Raw genomic sequence first — 20416 nt, forward strand, 5'->3', positions numbered from 1 at the left:
TATAACTAGGTAGCGACTCCAACCCTTCTTTTCCCTTGCACCCATAGCTATCCCAACCCATTTACTTCTTCTTTACCTTTTATTATTCTCATGGGCTTACTACTTCATTCCTTGGGCATCCTCGGCCCCGTTTATTACTTCTTTACCTTTTATTATTTTCATGGACCTGTTGGCTATCAATCCTACCACTCCAGCCCAATGGGATTGTTTCCTCATTTCTTTATCATTTTGCCCCTCATTTTCTTCTCATCTTCTTTATTGTTGGACTTCTTCAGTTGTTGGGCCTTTTGTCAAAAATTGGCATCAACAATTACCAAATAATGTGACTTTGCCAATAGTCTTGTAACTCAATTAGCATCTCCTAATATTTTCGACAAAGATATCTTAGGTTCAAATTCATATTCCTCCAACCCCAACTATTGAATTATAATTTTTTTTATATAAAAAAGTGGTGATTTTTTTAAGTTACCTGAAAATCCATATTCAAATTAATAGACAATAAATTTAACAATATTTTTTTCTTTCACATCTAAAAGAATTATATTTTGACACCTATTTATTAGTATTAGAACACTCACATCAATTAATGTATAACAACATAAGAGGTAAATTTTGCACATTCAACTCCAAAAATCATTGACATCAGTCCATGTAAACTTGTATAAAATAAGATCTTGTATAAAATAAGATGAGCTACACAATTACTACTCACATGAAAATATACTTCTTTAGTCATATACACAAACATAAATAAAGAGACTATTTGAGAGAGTAATAAAAAATTGATAAAGAAATAATATTTTAATGAAATGTAGTATAAAATAGATAATCTAATGTAGGTGTTCTTGTAGATTGGTTATGTAAAATAGAAAAAAAAAAAAAAAAATTGAAGAAGAAGAAGAAGAAGAAAGACTGGGTAAAATATTATTTTAGTCCCCAAACTTCATTAAAATTTTGTTTTTTATACCTAAATTTTAAAAAGTTCTTTTTTTATCCCTAAACTTTGGAAAGAGTGTTTTTCAATAGTTTGGGACAAATATAGGGACAAAAAAAATTAACTTCTTTATAGTGTAGGAATGAAAAAGGTTTTTTATTTATTTTAAGTTTAAAGACAAAAAAATAAAATATTTTCAATAATTTAAGAATGAAATATGAACTTTGCAATAGTTTAAAGACGAAAAAAAAATATAAAGATGAAAACCAAATATTTAGTAAATTTTATAGACCAAAATTATATTTTATCTATTAAAATAAATTTTTATATTAAAATAGACAGAAATTTTTAAAGCCGACTACTAGTGGGACTTGGGAGACAGTACTACAAGTCGTTTTGAGTTTCAGCTCTATTATCGTTATCACTCTTTCTCTCTCTGTGTTTTGGCATCTCACATTTCAAATTGAAAAAACCAGGAAACTCTACCCACTTCTCTTCCACTGTTCCACACTCTAATCTCTCATCGAAACTCCGGCGAAGATCAAATGGGCCCACCGAAGCCTCCGGCGACGAAGGCAGGCCGTACGATCTCTCAGGAGGCATTCGACGATCTGGTGAAGGAAAACATAGAAGATCTCGACATGGACCCCACTGAGGCTCTCCAAGACGCTATCCAAACCTTAACTCTCCAAGGCGTCGATCTGACTGGTCTGTTTGGTTCCCAAGAAAATATGCAAGGAAAAACAAAATGGGAATGAAAAAAAATCGAAATCTAATCTTGTAATTTTTATGAATGTATGTTGGTTGGTTGCAGGGATTGTCACGTGCGTTCCAGGAGAGGGTGGTGGAGTGAAGGCTAACCCTGTGATTCAGTGTTTGGATAGGCTGAAGCAAATTGGGCAGAAAGATTTGGATGAAATGGTGGAATTGCTTGACAAGCTCGCGGAGCTGTGTGGCGTTGAAGGATCAGGGAATGCGGCGATAGCAACTAAGAATGGGGGCGTGGAATTGGTTTGTTCAAAGATTCAAAGCGGGTCGGAGCGGGTTCTGGCTTCGGCTTTGAAGGCATTGGCATCACTTCTTCATGGTATAACAGTTAATAGTTAATGCAGTTTGTTTAATTGATTGTTTATAACTAATGTAGTAATGTTCTTATTGTTGCTTTGGTTGTGTATGTAATAAGCTTTTGCTGTGATTAGTCAAATGTTGGAGGTGATGTTGGAAAATTGCTAATGTTTTTTGGAGGAGTTGGTATGCACAGATAAGGTTATAAGATAGCTAAATGGTAATGTTTGGTGGGTATGCTTTGTCTTTTTTGTTCATTTTCTTGAAATGTATGATACCTTCATTTTGGTTTTTGGTGATTCAGCTGGGTTTGGAGTCTTGAGATTCTTTAAATTAAGAAAGGTAGAAGGTAAGAAAAGAAAAGCAAGATAAAATGTGAAATGTCAGAACAGAAAAGAATGGTCAAAACAATTTTTTTTATTAGGTTAGTCATTACGGCGTTGTACTTAACTTATAGATTATCTACAAGACGTGGGATCATGATTTTCAATTTACACCAATTTTATAGCTTGTGGCATGATCAGATTGAATACTCTTGGTTTGAAAGTTTTACTCAGATAACATATACAAAGCTTTTATTTATATCGTGGTGTGAACGGAGTATGCATTAGCCAGTGGGTCAGGTATCAGTACACTAAGAAGTGAGATTAGCTTTTCTGAAATGTTGACTTTAAGGAGAAGAATATGTGGTTTGCTAAACTGCGGTCTCTCTTATGCATTTATCTTTGTGATGTGCAGATCTTCAAAGTACAGAAATATTTCGGACTAGTGGTGGACCAACAACTGTGATGTGTATCCTGAATGATAACTGTCAAAATGTAGACATCTTGAACAATGGTTTCTCTGTTGTTGCTGCGGCTTCAACTGGTAATGAGGTCCTCAAAGAGTCATTCATGGAGTTTAAAATTGGTGAGCTTATTATGCAAATACTGAGTGATCCAAGTGGGCAGAGTAAAGGCAGCATCCAAAGCTTATATGATGCCATACGTATTCTGTTGACACCTGATGATAATCGTGTTGTGGCTTCTCAAGTAAGTAAAGGATTTATAAAAAAGCATATCGAACTGAAGTGTAAGTGTTCCTAAAAGAAACTCTGTGATGTATGCAAATGTCAGGTTTATGGTTATGCACGAAGATTTGCAAAAATTGGAATTGCAAGAGCTCTAGTGGACTCACTACATGCAGGGCTTAGCTCACCTGGTCTAGTTTCTGCAAGCATTGCTTTGAAGGCCATTGCTGTCAATGTGAGTTTACCCAAATCTGACAAGATGCCAAAGTTAACTTGATGTCGCTTTAGCCAATGGTCTTTGAAATAAAAAGCATATCCTCTCCTCATAACAATGGGTGGAAAGTTAGGTCACAGGTTTAATCCTTATAACAGTGCATGAGTTGCCTTTATCATCAGAAAACCTAAAAAATGTAACCTTATTATAATATTTTCATGGCTTTAATTAACTCACAGTGTACTAGATTTTTACTTGCAAGCAAGAAAACGATACTGAGAGATGAGAGTTCTTTCTGGGAAGGTTTCTTTGTCAGTCGATTTTTCTTATGATAAATTGTAAAATTGGTGAATGATTTAGCAACAACCATGTCTCACTTATCATTAATTACATCCTGTTTGGCAACTAACTAACACTGATTAGACAACTAAATATCTGTACAATATAGTATTGGCTTATTGGTTTTTTTTTTTTTACTCTTGATATTTTCTTAGTACAGGATGAGATATGTAAATCCATTGCTGAAAGTGGCGGTATTGATGCAGTTCTCCAATGCATTGATGACAGTGGTGAACAAGGCAACAAGGTTGTTGCTAGAGCTTGCTGTTCTTTGCTATCCAAGGTATGAAGTCAGAACCAACTTCTACAAGAGTTGTAGTTTTCATTTTCTTTATTGCAAGCATAATGTCAAGACCAAATTTTCATGGCAAATTTGGTGGAATGTTTCTGGTTTCAACTTTAAGTATTCAATCATGATGGTTTCCGCAAACTTAATTGGTGAAAAGTCATGGAATAATTCTCACCTTCTATGTGGTTAGTGTGCCTTATTGTGGAGGACCATTTCACCGTATGTAACCCAGAGGCCCAATTGGCCTTTAATGGAAACCAAAAGGAAAAGAATCCTCTATTCTAGATTAGCAAGTTAACATCTTTATTGCTTTGACTATTACTAGCATATTGCTGCTTGTTGATGCATTTTTGCACCCCTTTATGCGTCCTATGTGATTAGTTGGCAGGAAGTGACTCAAACAAGACTGCCATTGTTGAGAAGCGGGGTATGGATAGGCTAATCAAACTCTCTGCAAGATTTTCTGATGATCCTTCTGTCTTACAAGAGGTAAAGAAGCTGCAACTCTTGTCTTGTCCCAATGACTGCATAGTTATGGTACCTGTAATCAATTTGTAGTCCTCAAAATGGTGACTTCCAGTTCGTGTAAGGTCTGATTGGATGTTAGTTGTGCCTTCCTAAAAGCTTTCTGCGTTAGTCACATCCCATGTTTTCTAATGCATGTTAGGCCTGGTATTATTCAACAGGCCAATTACGTACCAGTAATCACATGGTTCAAGCAACACCGTGTCAAAATGTTTTTCTTTTAACAGCAGAATACCTATGACTGCTTCATCCTTTTAAACATAATGCTTGGAAAGGTTGTACCCAAAACATTCATTAAAAAAAATGTACCCAAAAATATTTAGGATTTGATGCTTATGGACATCAGTTGTTACGATATCCTATTAACTGTGTTCACTGGTCTGATTAAACATTCATTTTTGTTGCATACATGCATTTGAAGTGCTTGTTTTATTAACTAGCAATGTTCATCATGTACAGGTAATGTCTATTATTACTGTACTTTCCTTGAGATCACCAGAAAATGCAACTCGTGCCATTGAAGCTGGAGCTGGGGACCTCGCTATCCAAGCCATGGAGAAGTTCCCGGCAGCTCAACAAATGCAAAAAAACTCCTGTCTCATGATCCGGAATCTTGTAGCTAGGAGCCCAGAAAACAGGCAAGTATTTCTAATTATTTTATCTTTTTTCCATTCCTTTCCTTGGTCTTGATGGAGCTCTACATTCTGCTAGAACTAGTGGATTTTGACTTTGATGAAAGCTTAATTTGTAAAACTAAACTTTTCATTGGACAGAACTCTTCTGCTTGGTAATGGTGTTGAGAAATACATAAGGAAAGCCAAGCAAAGCCACCAAAGTTGTAAAGATGCTGCAACTGATGCACTGAGGGATCTGGGGCTTGATGACTACCACTTGTAATCCATGGTTTAAAACACTGATGTTCCTCACATAGCCTCAATATTATTTGGCCATCAATTTTGTTAACCCTTTTGTCTTTGCTGTTTATGAGTGGCTGTTATGATGTGTATACTACTGACCTCTGAGTTAGAGCATTCACCTCCGGTGCTATCTATTTTGCATTTCACTGAACATTAAATGAGTCTTTTAATGCAACATGATTGAGATTTTTTATATTTTGCTACAGTAACATATAAAAATAAATGTCCACGGTAGAATGTTGTAAATTCTTTTTATTCTCTCATTGTCTCTTTCTCTGACCGAACTCTCTCCCTCTCTCCTTTTTATTCTCTCTCAATGTGGTGGTGGGGGTGGTGGTTGTGTCTCAACAATTGGATTGCAGTGGGTTGGGATTGTGGTTGTGGTTGCGGTTATAGATTGGTGACCACAAACGGAGTATTCCCTGATTTCCCCTACCTTAGTCAAGATTGTGAGTGGTGGTGGTTCTGGGGTTGCTGCGAGTCATAGGTTGTTGGCTCTACTATTTAGTCTTAAGTTGCAGTGGTTGACGGGTTTGAGTGACAATGCTGGGTTTGTGATTGGTTGTTGCTTGGCAGTGCTGGGTTGTGTTGTTGAGTGATGCTGGGTTTGTTGGTGGGACTCAGTGCTGGCACCACATTGTGTTCTAAGGGATTTTTTTTCTTTTTTTTTTTACATATACTTTTAAAGTTTTTTTTTTTACCTAAAATAAAATTTTGAACCCTGAAAGAAGCCTAATAATAAATCAATTTAACACCATACTTTGTCCTGGCATTTTTAAACAGAAAGAAAAAATCTAACAACAAACCAATTTGATCTAAAATCTTATAAAAAAAAAGAAAACCCAACAATAAAAATTAGTACTTTGCTGATCATGAATCTCAGGAAAAAAAAAAAAAAGTTTTTTTCTAGAGATAATTATAACATACTACTAATCTCATAGTTCGAATCATTTTCCCACTAGATCTCCAAACACTTCGTACATGGGAACATGTCAATTCAGTTACAAAACCTTTGGCTCAAAAAAAAAAAAAATTTAAGTGGACAGTAAAATGTAAACACTAAGGATCTGTTTGAATACTACTTATTTTACTGAAAACTGAAAATAAAAAATAATAATAATAATAAAGTTATTGTTCACGTGTGGATTACTGTTCATGTCCCGTAAATAGTGCAAAAGGCGCTGAAAAAAAAAAAAAAAAAAAAAAAAAAAAAAAAAAAAAAAACAAAACAAAAACAAAAACAAAAAACAAAAAGAAATCAAATATACAAAAACCACTAAAAGACAATAAAGCATCATTACTATATACTAAAAGTCAGAAAAAGAAGATTAGTGGGCAGTATAGTATAAACACTAAAAGACAATAAAGTATGAGATAGTGGAAGTGAAGCATGAGACATTGAAGAGTGAAGACAATTTTTTTTTTTTTTTTAATGATTGTATTATTGTGATGTGTTTTTATAGAACAATGCAAACGGCACAACAAGGATTCTTCTTAATGGATTACAAAGACCAATAAGTTGTCAAAGTTGAGTTCAATTGTTCAATAAAAGAATTGAAAATACTAAAGACAAAAACTAATAAATAATAAATTAAAACATTCTAAACAATAATAATTAAAGTTCGCTTAACAACAATAATTAATAACTTTATCATAGTACAAGAAAATAGATGATTTCCATGATTTAATTTTAGCAACACTAATCTTCATTATACTAAGAAAAAATATATCCAATGAACTTTATCCTTTATAATCTTGTTGTACTATGGATAAATTTTTTATAAGGAAATCATGTTTACCATAAGATTCATTATTTGAAAGAACTCATGTTAACTTGAAAAATCTTCCTTCAGATCATGAGTTACGAAAGATCTCATCTTATTGCCCTAATGATCAAGATGAAATATTATTTACAAAGAAATTCTTGTCAATCTCTTCAACACGAATTTGAATGAGCCCCTAAAGAATATTTTATGAACCTCCAATGAATATCAAGTTTCATTATTGGTTAACTGAGTTTGTTGAAACAGAATGAATATTTTAATATGATGTATCCAAAATAAAAGATAGGATGTAAGGAGTATTTTAAAACTAGTAATATAAAATAGATAAAATGACTTTTTAATGAGTTAAAATACTTTTTACATATAATATTTCGTAAATACCTCATGGAATGAGAACTTTATTTTTTCCCATAATTTTGCTATGTTCTTCCGGCATGTCTTACGTGTAAAACAAAATGCATTTAGCCATTGAAATTGTGAAGGATTTAAATACTCCAAAAGCTCTTCCAGGTTGCAATGACTTTTGGAATGGTAATACTAAACTTTTTTTTGTCTTTTTGAGAATCCAGGTAGTACTAAACTTTGGGTTTTGTTATCTTAGTACACTAATGATACAAATTAATGAGTATTTAATACTTCATTAAATAAAATTTTCCATATCCCTAAAACAAAGTTAAATTGTAACAACTAGAAGAAAAGCACATATATTTTTAGAATTTTTATGTGCAAACCCAAAAAAATTTACTAGTGCCTTATTTTTTTTACTTTGAAAAGTGTAAGTTGCAATTCGTAATTGAATATTTGAAATTCATCAAGAGCCTTATAATTCAGTAGCATGACTTGATTTTCTTTGTAAGAATCAAGATTCAAATATCTCATTCCCTACTTATAACAATTAACAATTGAATTATCAAAATAAACAATATTTATAAAATCTCTTAACTCGTGTCCTTAAAGACATTTTTTAACAATGTACTATATTTATGAATCATCTTTTTGCTTACTATGTTCCCAAAATACTTGGCCTTTAGTGCATCATACTGTCAGCCAACGAATCCAACCCCCAAAACACATTTGACGTGTCTTTTTCTTCTTTTTTTCAGATTGGGAATTTAGCATTAATAAGAAGAGAAAAGCAGCAGCAGCAAAAACACATTAAACAGGAGGGGAGGAACCAAAGGTCCAAAAAACCAATGATAAATATGTTTGCATGAAAAGTTGATATGGCAAACAGAACCACCCAAAAAAGCATCTCAAGTCAAGCCTGTAAACTTTGTCCAATGTTTTATGCATACAAAACTCTCTTCAGGTAAAATTTTCATTTAGTGAACAATTCATCAGTGCAGGCCTGTTCTATAATATGGCTGCACTACTGACAAGAAAAATCTATGAATTGGTTCAGTCCTCAATTTTGTACAATTGTATTGGTGTGAGAGATTTGGTTATTTTCATTGGCTCCCTGGAAGAACCTGAAAAGAAAGGATCAAGTTCATTAGGAAGAAGTACAAAGACATACAAGTAGCACCTAAAGAAGGGCCAGCTAAATGTGAAATTAAAAATTAACACGAAAAAATGAAGCTTTTATCCATTCAATTGCATGCAGCCTATGTCACAAAAATCCTTGTTGCCAGTCATAACATCAAATAATAAAAGAATAATTCTAATAGGCTTTTAACATACCAATTGAATGCCAATCTGCTATTGGAACATCTTGCCATATGCCTTCCTCTCCAGATCGCGTCTATCAGAAATCTGCAACAGTTATTTAACATTCAGAATCTCATTCCAATGATTCAGAAAAAAAATAAAATAAAATAAAATAAAAATAAATAAATAAAAGTTATTCCCCATCCAGACATATTATAGCTTGCTTTAATTTTAATGTACTAACCTTCCTCTTAGCAGCAGCAAACTCTTTCTTTATTCCAGCTGAGAAAAATAACAGTTACAAATAGGCTTTCAGAAGAAAACATATGTAATTTTACTATTTATTTACCTTAAATATTGAACAAATAGTAAATATTCACAAAATCCAAACATAATACTCCCTTTCACAAATCACAACTTTATGTTTGAGACTTACTTGGATCAAATGCACATAGATATTCAAATGTAATTTCCAGAATGTTCAAACCAAAAACAGTATAAATTTTATTTTACAAACAATCAAAAAAATATATGTGCTGATCTATAAAGCACTTAGGATCCGTTTGGTTGGAGAAATGAAAAAGTGGGAGGATGGAAAATTACTGGGAGGATAGAAAAGATTTAATTTTCTCGTGCGTGTTTGGTTGAAGGGGTGGAAAAGTGGGAGACTAGAAAACTCTTATGTTTGGTTGAAGAGAAAAGTGGGAGGATAGAAATTTTAATATATATAAATTGACTCTTATGCCCTTATTACATAATAGGTAAAAAATAAATTTATTTATACTCATTAAATAATATAAAAATTAATACATCACACATATAAATTTATATTATTTTTCTTTGTTATTATATATAATATAATCTTTTCATCAAAAAATATATAATATAATCTAATATATATATATATATATATATAATATATGTAGTACTATTCAACACAAGTAGTGGGCAACGCAAGTACTATTCAACAAAATCTGTGAAGAGTCTAGAATGAAGAAGCGCAGAAGAATGAAGATTGATGAGAGTTATTGGGTTAAGTGGAGGTAGGTGAGAGCAAAAAAGGTTGGAGTAGATTTGTATTTTACACATCAGGCATTTTCATCCCTCTTTTCTCTCCATTTCGGAGAGAAAAGTTTTGCATGGGCCCGGGTGGAAAATGCCTGGGCCTCACCTATAAGTTTTCTTTTCCCTCTTCCCAACCAAACAACACGCAAACCCATTTTCTTTCCAAAGTTTTCCATCAACCCTATTTCCCCTCAAAACAAACACTCCCTTAACTAAATATCTAGAGACAAACTTCTAAAAGTAGTAGTCATCAAGCATTAAGATTACGAGGTCCAACCAAAAAATAAAAGAGTATGATGAATTCTGAAATATCACTAACCATCATTTGGCTCCAAATCCAATGCCTTCTTGAAGCTTCCAACAGCAGCATCAATGTCATTAAGTGCCATATATGCCTGATAGATCAGGAGGACAATTCAATTAGTTAGAATAATAAAAAGATGCAACATATTTGTGAAGATATCATCCAAGAAGAACGGAGGGTAAAAAATGAAATTAGGGAAAACTTATGCAATCCTAAAAAAATTGTGGCCAGCCAAGCAGACAGAAGATATCTGAAATCAAGTACTTCTACTTCTAAAATGATGCATTGTTTAGGCATTTCAAATGCTTATAGACAGAAATGATAAAAAGAATAACAAAAAGATGCAACATATTTGTGAAGAGATATCATCCAGGAAGAATGGAGGGTAAAAAATGTAATTAGGGAAAACTTAGGCAATCCTAAAAAAATTGTGGCCAGCCAAGCAGACAGAAGATATCTCAAATCAAGTACTTCAACTTCTAAAATGATGCATTGTTAGGCATTTCAAATGCTTATAGACAGAAATGATAAAAAGACACATTTAAGAACAAATTTTTTAAACTCATGAACAAAAATAAAACTTTCAAATGAGGAGACAAGGCATAAAAGGAAGGTGCTAAGCTTGGGATTTACAGAGGTAAAAGCATAGAATAAGCATCTGAACAGACATACATGACAGGCTCAGACCAAATATAATTAAAGTGCCCGTCCTTTTAATGATGCAAGTCCTTACTGAAGGAAGATACCAACCTGACCCTGGCGGAACAAAGCTTTCACATTGTTATCTCCATCACGCATTGCAAATTCTGTGTCTAGCAATGCTCCTTTCAGATCCCCTAACTTCAACTTACAAGCCTAGAGCAACACACAGCATCAACTGGTAAGTAGACAAAAGCAGCTTTGAAATGGAAAACAAAGAGGAAGAAATCACATAATATAAGGGACTTTAACAGAGAAAGGATTACAGGAAATATATAAACAAAATCGATCATAGAGATATATCATCTAAAGAAAAAGTTAAAAGGCTTTTAAAAAATTTACCGCATAATAAGTGATTTTTTTTTTTTTTTGAGATAAATAATAAGTGATTAAATGTTTAATAGACATACATAAAAATATTTATATTATCATACACATGTACGTCTAGATGCTAACCCACCCAGATTCATATCATATCATTAAAAAGCAGAAACTTATATCGAGTTCAACTCTCTGATAACTTTTTGTACATGATTTTTTGAAATAAAAGATTGAGACACAACCATCAATAGCTCCAACAGTGTGCAGTTTGCTGGTCTTTTTCTACATATCCTTGAAAATATTCTCTCCCTTCTTAATGCTCTTTATCTACATCTCAATAATGTATAGGAACAGAGGAAAAGTGCAGAGGCTTGTCCTTAGCTATAATATCATATTTCAGTTCATGGTTTCATGGACTTTTGTACTTTATGCACTTGATTTATTTTTGTCCCTGATGTATTCTTCCTGCATACTCAGGTGACACACTTCTTCTTTTTTAATATATTTTTATTACTTAAAAAAAATAATAAAAAAATAAAATAAAAAAAGAAGAAGAAGCTATAATATCATTTTCTACAAATTAGCAGGAATCCATGTACAATATTGGCCCAGGTTAAATAGGCATAGGTAGATATTATTATTTTGACAAATATTTCCACTGTTCATTTTGGGTCTACTTTTCATTTCAATTTACAGTAAGCAGCTCAATCATCTGTAAAAACAATCAAATGGTAAAAGGAATGACTTACAGAGCTGTTAGTGAAGACTTGTGACTTTGCCTTTCTCAAACATGAACTCTTCTCTGCAGTCCCAAGAAATAAAGCATAAAATTAGAACAGAGGCATGGAGAATTGATAACATTTTCACAACATCATCAAGGCATAAATAAACAATTCGACAAAAGTGATAGCTCACCTTCATCAATCCCTTCTTTCTCCCAGCACACATCCAGATAGCGTAAAGCCTTCCGATACTTTTTAAGAGCCATCTTAAAGTCTTGTTTCTGTACATGGGAATTATTAATGTATTGTAAATACCACAAATAAAAACTTCTTTCACCAAATTTCTTTCCCACCCTTTTCTTACTTATCAAAAAAAAAAAAATTTCTTTCCCACCCTAAGGATTTAAATTTCAACTAAAAATTTCTCTGAAGTATATGTCAGGTTAAAAAAACATTAACCTGCAATTTTGTTTGATTAGTGAATTACACATGCACCTAGGGTTTCAGGAACATATGACACTACCCTCCACCCACGGTTGTGAGGGAAGGAAGTGTCATTTGAGCTAGGGGCCTAGGGCTCGTTAGCACTTGAAATGCAACCATTATAAACATTACCTTGTAATGTTCATTGCCAAAAGACTTAACAGAATCAACAGCATTCATCCACCAGGAGAGCTCATTAGGACTATCATCAAGGTCAACTGGCCAATCAGGATAAGTATCACCGTCTTTGAAAAAATTACATATTCCATCGTCCTCCCCCTCAGGAATTTCTCCACAATCCACAATCACAACATGGGCAGTAGGATAATCTCCATCATCAGCTGTAACATGCTCAATTGATCGCACCACTCCCATTCCTTTAGCTACCTTCCCAAACACAACATGTTTTCCATCCAGATGAGAAGTGCGAGTTGTTGTGATGAAAAACTGAGACCCGTTTGTGTTAGGACCAGTGTTAGCCATAGATAACATTCCTTTCCTTTCATGCTTTAGTTCAAAATTCTCATCTTCAAACTTCAAGCCATAGATAGATTCTCCCCCAGAACCATCACCGGCAGAGATATCTCCACCTTGTATCATAAAGCTTTTAATAACACGATGAAAATGGCTTCCCTGAAATGACAATTTTCATATATTGAAAACCAATTAAGATAAGCATCACTGAGCTCTTCCAAAGACAAATACAACCAGCCACAGAAATATATTAAGCAGTTTGGAGGGAAAGATAATAAGGTCATTTTTCTAGTGAATGTCAACAATAAGAAGCTCTAACTCCCCATATTAACTGATATATTGCCCACACTTCTTAACCAGAAGAAACTAAACTAGAAAAATGGGGACTCTTTTCTTGATTTTTTTTTTTCTCGTTGGCTAGACATGATGTTAATTTATTATACCTAATACCTTCCATGACCCAACCCATCTCTCTACAAACTAACAATATGTTTGGAAGTTTATAAAGGAAATGGAAAGATTTGGAAGGATAAAATTATAAAGGAATGAGTTTTTTTAAGGCATGTAGGAGTATATAAAGATGGAATGGAATTTTGAAAGAAATATATAATTTCACTACTACAGTTCTTGATATTTCATTGAAAATTTTATGTTTTCAAGGACGTCCATAACAAATTCCCCGCAGTTAATGAGGGGAACAAAACATTCCACCTAATTTTAAATAATCCAAACAACTCCATTCCTTTCCACCGTTCAACAGTCCATCCAAAACACACTGTAAGTCTAGCCCATATTAAATATCACTAGTGCATATTAAGCATGAAACTTATTGAATATCAGCAGTGCATATTAAGACCAGGAATGTGAAAAGCTATAGACAACCAGCCTAAAACTCAGTTATTACTTGCCAGGGCCTCATTCAATCACATCCATTATTTCACAATTTTTACACACAAATTCAAGCTTTAGAGCAATCACAGCACATTGCGACAAACAGTCAGTCATTCCTCATATGTTGATAATTGCTTGTGTTATGGAAGGCCAAGACTTGTTTCTCTAAACTATAGTTGGAAAAGGTTAAATAATAATTTCCCAGGTACGTACTATAGTTGAAAGGAAGTTCCATTATTTCCAAAAATTTACACCTTCCATCCAAAAGTACACGGCTTGTGTCCAGTGTCCAAATTCACTGAACATGTCCATGTTCGTATCCCAACATGTTCATTGGAACTGAACGCGGGAGACACAAGCTCTTCCCCATCCAAAAAAGAGTTAATAATAATTCAAAACCAAGAAGGACATCAGATATTAAGAGTCCATTTGTGCATTAAAATTTGTGAGAAATCATCATAAACAGAAGCAGAAACGAATTACATCTTTCTACAGAAGCTAAGAATAATGTACTTAAATTATTATCAAGGGCATCAGCGTCTTTTCAAGGACAAAAGAAATACTGACTTTTCCATCATTACTATAGAGCACGAAGATGTACAGACACAAATACCCTCTCAATCAATTGTGAAGGTACCAGCTACCAACCAGAACACCCATCACCATCTTTCTCAATCACACAGGACAACCCCGTCATTTCATCACTAACCAGAAAGCTCAGTTTAGCCCAAGTGCATGTACCAATTTATCAAAAAGATACATTTACAGATTTACTTCACCAAAGAAAAAGGGTGCCGTTAATGTGTGCCGGGCACGCATTAATCATTCATTTTGAAAAAAAAATTATCAAGACTGTGAATTATTTTTTCGTTTTTTCATAAAAAATTTCCTAAAATGAATTACTAATATATGCCCTACCACACGTGAGTAAATCCGAAAACCCAATTACATACATTAGATGTATACCAAAAAAGAAAACACATACATAAACATTCATATGAAACACATACGTATATAACTTTTTTTTAATATAAAAAACATACATATAGTCACAAATAGCCTTAAATAAATTCACCAGCAAACAAAAACCCATTAAAGCATCAGTTTTTAGTCCATGATCAAGGACACGAAAGTACTACTATTTTCTTCACTTTCGTCCATGATCAAGAATACCCAGTTGGTTATATACCTAATACACACATACATCATGCACATAGATATATTGTTTGCGTGTTCATCCAAAAAAAAAAGATATATTGTTTGTGTGTGAAGAAAGAAAGAGAAAGAAGACCTTGTAATGAAGTGGGACACCAGTGTTGGGACCAATGCCTTTCTCACCAGTGCAGAGAGCTCTGAAGTTCTCCACAGTTTTGGGCACCACATCGTTGTAAAGCTCCACAACTATCCTCCCTTCTAGCTCTCCTCCTATGCTTATGTCCAGAAAACACCTTGGCCTACCCATATCTCTCTCTCTTAGTGTTTCTTTCCAGACTCTTCTCTGGCTTATAGTAGAGAACGAGAGAGAGAGAGAGTGTGTGTGTGAATGAAACAATGAAAGAACCCCTGGTAAGTGTGGTTGGGTTAGTATTTATATACTTCTCTGGAATCTGCCAAAATTTCAAACACCTCGGTAGTTCAACAGTTTATTGAAGGAGGCCCAGTTGTTGTTGTTTTGTTTACTTTCTGCTGCTGTTGTGTTTTTACTTTTTATCTGACTCGCTAACGTTAGTCGTATACGGTAAACGATTTTTTTTTTTTTTTTTCAGATACCCTTTGTCTCTTGCCCACGTTTTCTTTCTGCTCCCTATACTTTTTCAAATTTGCACTTACTATTTAACTCCCTATATTGTTAGGAAATCTAAATAACACCCTTGTCCTTATTTGAACATCAATAATAATAATAATTGAACAAAATTTGGCTATAAACTTGGTAATAGCTTAAAGTTACAACTTTCATTAAAACCAAATTAGCATTACTACATATTTTGAAAATCTAACTATTGAACTGCATATTACTTATGCTCTTAACACACATGTCAAATTTTGTGTAAATCGGATGTTATTTACTATGTGATCCATAAATTTATTTTTTATACATAATTTTATACAACAAAAACTTGCAATTTAAACAATTGATTGATGATATAGTTATTAATTTTTAATTTTTTGAAAATTTTACAAACACGAAGAATATAAAAAGAAAATGTAATCTAATAGTAGATTTGTCAAAATTCACATCTAATAAAAAGATATTGAGTGAAAAAGTATGTAACCAAATTTTGTCCATAATAATTTAGACATGTAATGAATCTTTTAACCTACACAAATATTTTAAAAATTTTTATTTGACAAATTGTGACGTCGCTTGCAATTTTACAAAAGCTCATTATTAACATCATTTTTATTAAACCAATTACAGCATATTAATTCAACAATTACAAAAGATTTTGTATTTTTAAACATATTACTTTAAAATATGGTGAATCAAGCTCCATTTTGAGCTAATTAGGTCTGATTTAGGTTATTCTCCACCCATATTCATTATTAATAATTTGGAAAATTATGGGTTGAACTAATTTGGAAAGCTCCTTCATCTTTATTCGTATTTTTCAATTTTAAATAAATAGATCATTTTCTTAATTATTGGATTATATATATGACTTTTTTTAGAATATACATATATATATATATATATATATATTAAAAGAATTCAAAAAGTTAGTTATTGTCTCTTTCACTGTTAAAAATACCTCTAATTTAATTTACTTATCATTATTTCATGAGGTTAAAATAATAACTTGACAAAAAATTAATAATATTCCTATAAAAGAAAAACTACCCCACGTCCCTTACTCCTAAAAAAAAATAAAAATAAAAAAAAAAAAAATTTCCTACTAAAAAGTTCCTACCTACTTCCACCACTCCACATTCCTATAACTTAAAAATAAAAACTACCCACATTTACTAACAAAAGGGGGTAAAAAATATCCATTCCCAAGTTATATAAAAAACACAACCAAAAAAAAAAAAAAAGCCTCATCTCACGCGTGTGATGAGGCTTTTGCCAATTTCCTATACAAGTAGAATTTCTGATAGATCATAAATGAACCATAGCTGATTCGTTAACAGGTGCTGGCCGACACCTGTTAAAAAAGTCCTTTATATATATATATATATATATATATGAGTTTTCTTTTCATTTTTTGAGAAAGGTATGAGACTTATTTGATTGCTTTGTTTTAAGTGGAAAAACTCTCCTTTATGTTAACCTTATCCTTATGTCATAACTATGTTGGGATTGATGTATTTGGTTTTTCTCGTATATAATAGTTACCAATACAGTATTTGTTTATTTTAAACAAGTCAACAAAGTTTTCTTAATATTTCATCATAATTAAATAAGTGAAAACTAAGATGTTGGATCAACTATTTTTTAATGCAATTAGTGGACTGGTTTGAGTAATGGTTTTCATCTTTTGTAGAAAAAACAAAACAAAAATGAAAAATCATAAAACCAAAAAGTTATCTTCTTCTGTCTTTTCTTTTCTTAAATGCACATTGTTATTACCGCCCTAAAAAAACTAATATATGTACTTGCAATAGATAAATTATTGACTATTTTGAGAGTATCATAAATGCGTACTCTCCCCTCTTATATAAGTTATGAGTTCCACCATAAATGTAATTAGTGTGACCCAATTAAAAAGTTGTAACCGACATTCTAATTAAAATAATTAGCATTCTACTATCGCAATAAGTGTTAAAAATAAAATAATAGAATTAATAGAAAATGAATGTAGAATTGGCACAAAGGTGCAAATGTCTTTTCCCATCATTATTTCCCTAAAAGTGCATATACCCTACCCACCCCTAATAACTCAAAACAACCACCAAAATCACAATTTTTTAGACCACATAACGGTTATGGCTCATCCAACCCAACCCAACACATCACCATCATACATGACAAACCATAAAACCCTTAAACCAAGTAAATCCTACTAGCACGCGCTCTATAATAGCCGTAACTACACTTCCTTTCAGAGACACCATTACTTTGGCACTCATCAAACCGAAGAACTAATGACCCACCCTCAAAACATCAATAAAAATTAGGTATTTACTCATTGTTCCTCTTCCTATTCTTCGAATTAGGACCGGTGCAATACCACTAGATGCAATTCACCCTACCATTTCTCACCCAAAAAAAATTTACTTTTTACATTTTTAAGATTTACTTTTTACTCTACTTCATTTTTTTTCTTAACTTTTTTAATTAACGGTTAAGATTGAAGGTTGCAAAAGCAACTTTCAATCTCAACCTTCAGTAAAAATTGCATCATATGCAATATCCCGAGGGTATGCACATGATCTCAATCCCTATCCTTCCTCATCTCACTAGTAAGATTAGGCAATAATGACTAGCCTAGGAATTAATGTCGATGTCGGCTATTTTTGTCTGTTCGTTAACCGTCATTTTTGTTAACTCTAAAGTCTAAACTTTTGAATTTCTTGTTAACTCTGACATTGAATTAGATGGTAGGATACTAGCTGTCACAATTACTCTAATATTAGGGTGGCAATTATGACTGATCCCCAACACACCTTTTCTTTTTCTTGGTTCGTGATGGAACTTAAAATCTTCTACGAGTACAAAAGATTCCTCATATACAATATGATGCGTCAACTATGGCTCATTGATTGTAAATTGTTATCTTCAAAATATGACGCGTATATCATATTAGTATATGGGATAATATTGATGTGGACAAACATTTTGATGATTTAGTTTTTTTTTTTTTTTTTCATAATTTATTTTCACTCTCAACTAAAAATTGTGTAACTTTTAAACACTTTTTAAAAAATTGAAAAATGTTAATGAATGTTCTAAAAGTGTTGATTAAGAAAAATTTTTTTTTTAATTTTTTACAAAAAAAATAAAAAAATAAGAGTTACTGATTTTTTTGATAATTTGTTATATTTCTTATAAAAACAATATCAAAACTTTTCCAAAACGATTCGCCAAAATACCTTAAAACAAGAAGCAGAAAAAAAAAATAGCGACTTTGTTTTTTTGGTGGTGAGGGTAGGAACACCATAATAGTATTCCATTGAGAAGTTTTGTGCACATGCAAGGTGCTGCCGGCCTTAGTTTTAATATTTGTTTTTTTGATGGACAATTAGTCCTAATACTTTCAAAAATTGTGTTCGAGCCCATATCTGTTTTGACCTTTAATCTACTTTGGAGTTAATTTTTTTTAATCAAGTGGCAATAAATATATAGTGCAAATTAATTAGAGGATTATCTTATCTCCTCGAAGTTCCAACTCTCTTTAGCCTTTCTATATTATTAGTAGAAATCTCCTCATCGTGAAGACAAAATACATGGGCAAGGAAGGACATGTCGATTATTGCAACAACTGGTTCTTGACATTTCGTCGAGACTACCTGTTCTTAAAAGCAAAAACAACTTTATGTTTCATATTAAATGCCCCGTATTGTTTGTAACTTAACCGCCTATAATTGGAACAAACAATGACTTATCATATCAGGTGTGTGTACAATCAATTCTTAACCTACACACATGCAGTGACCTATCAACGGTATCGTCTTTTGGAAATGACCTACCTTACAGGAAAATGACCCGTCCTATAAGCATCTTTCAACCCCCCCCCCCCCAAACACCAAAAAAAAAAAAAAAAAAAAAATCTTATTGCATCTTTCAAAAGGGAAAAGAAAATTATATAATAAGACACCCCACCCTCCAATCAAGGCGTCAGGTGTCCATTTACGATGATTGTGTTTTTAATTAGTAGAAATGGACTCAAAATTTTGATATAAAAAGAGTCGGAGTATAAGTAAAATATATATATATATATATATATATATATTATAAAGTTTCAAATAAGTAGCTATTTAGTATCAACAAAGAAAAATATACAAAATTTTTATATTGTAATATATAATAATGCAATCATCATTAATAAAGACAAAAACACATAATTTCATTGTTTTTTACTAAGTTAGAGCATTTGCATCGTATCAACTTATACAAAAATTTCTGTTTATTTTAGCATAATAACTTACTTTTTTTATTTTATATACTCACTATTATTTATTTTACATTACATTTCATCATAACACTTTTTCTTTATCAATTTTTTATTATTATCTCAAATCATCTCTCTCTTCCTCAACCAAAAACCATTGTCCCCAATCTTAATAATTTTAAAACATTCATTTGCATAGCAACAATAATTATGTAAATTTTCCCAATCAACCCAAAATATATCCACATTAGTCTATATATCATAGTACAAAAATACATTTGTGCTATGATAATTGTGTAAATTTGCAAAAATACATTTGTGCTACAATAATTATATAAATTTGCACAGTTACTATACCACGCATATATTTTTGTACAATAATACAGAGATTGATATCAGTGAAATTAGGGTTAATTAGACAAATTTGGTGTCTCATGTTATTTTACAACTAATGCAAATGCTATTACAATAAAATCAATTTAAAATTGTAGGACAAGGGTCCAAAATTTTTGAAAGTGGGGGCCCAAATATAAAATTGTAAAAAAAAAAAACCTATATATATATATATATATCTTAAGAACTAGGGGTAGGTCCCCGTGGGCCCCCACTTAGTCCTGGTTTTTAGATATTAATTAATTTTTTGTATAAAAAAAATTCAAATCTTAATCTCTTATTCATTGAGAA

The 20416-nt window shown here is 32.2% G+C and overlaps 2 protein-coding genes across 2 annotated transcripts; one reads left to right on the top strand and one right to left on the bottom strand.

The window, feature by feature from the left end:
• Positions 1-1325: 1325 nt before the first annotated feature.
• LOC115969556 (armadillo repeat-containing protein 6) lies at positions 1326-5487 on the top strand. Its single transcript, XM_031089233.1, has 8 exons — positions 1326-1642; positions 1749-2021; positions 2738-3030; positions 3115-3243; positions 3722-3844; positions 4232-4339; positions 4835-5013; positions 5149-5487. The coding sequence occupies exons 1-8, from the start codon at positions 1480-1482 to the stop codon at positions 5270-5272; spliced, it is 1392 nt and encodes a 463-aa protein (XP_030945093.1). The 5' UTR covers positions 1326-1479; the 3' UTR covers positions 5273-5487.
• Positions 5488-8264: 2777 nt separating this feature from the next.
• LOC115968972 (peptidyl-prolyl cis-trans isomerase CYP40-like) lies at positions 8265-15327 on the bottom strand. The gene is made up of 9 exons (XM_031088524.1): positions 14974-15327; positions 12450-12950; positions 12028-12115; positions 11862-11914; positions 10843-10947; positions 10108-10183; positions 8968-9005; positions 8757-8828; positions 8265-8545 (listed from the first exon to the last, which is right to left on the bottom strand). The coding sequence occupies exons 1-8, from the start codon at positions 15142-15144 to the stop codon at positions 8775-8777; spliced, it is 1086 nt and encodes a 361-aa protein (XP_030944384.1). The 5' UTR covers positions 15145-15327; the 3' UTR covers positions 8265-8545; positions 8757-8774.
• Between the last annotated feature and the right edge of the window lie 5089 nt (positions 15328-20416).

This window comes from Quercus lobata, chromosome 11 (genome assembly GCF_001633185.2).
Source record: "Quercus lobata isolate SW786 chromosome 11, ValleyOak3.0 Primary Assembly, whole genome shotgun sequence".
Classification (NCBI taxonomy): Eukaryota; Viridiplantae; Streptophyta; class Magnoliopsida; order Fagales; family Fagaceae; genus Quercus; species Quercus lobata.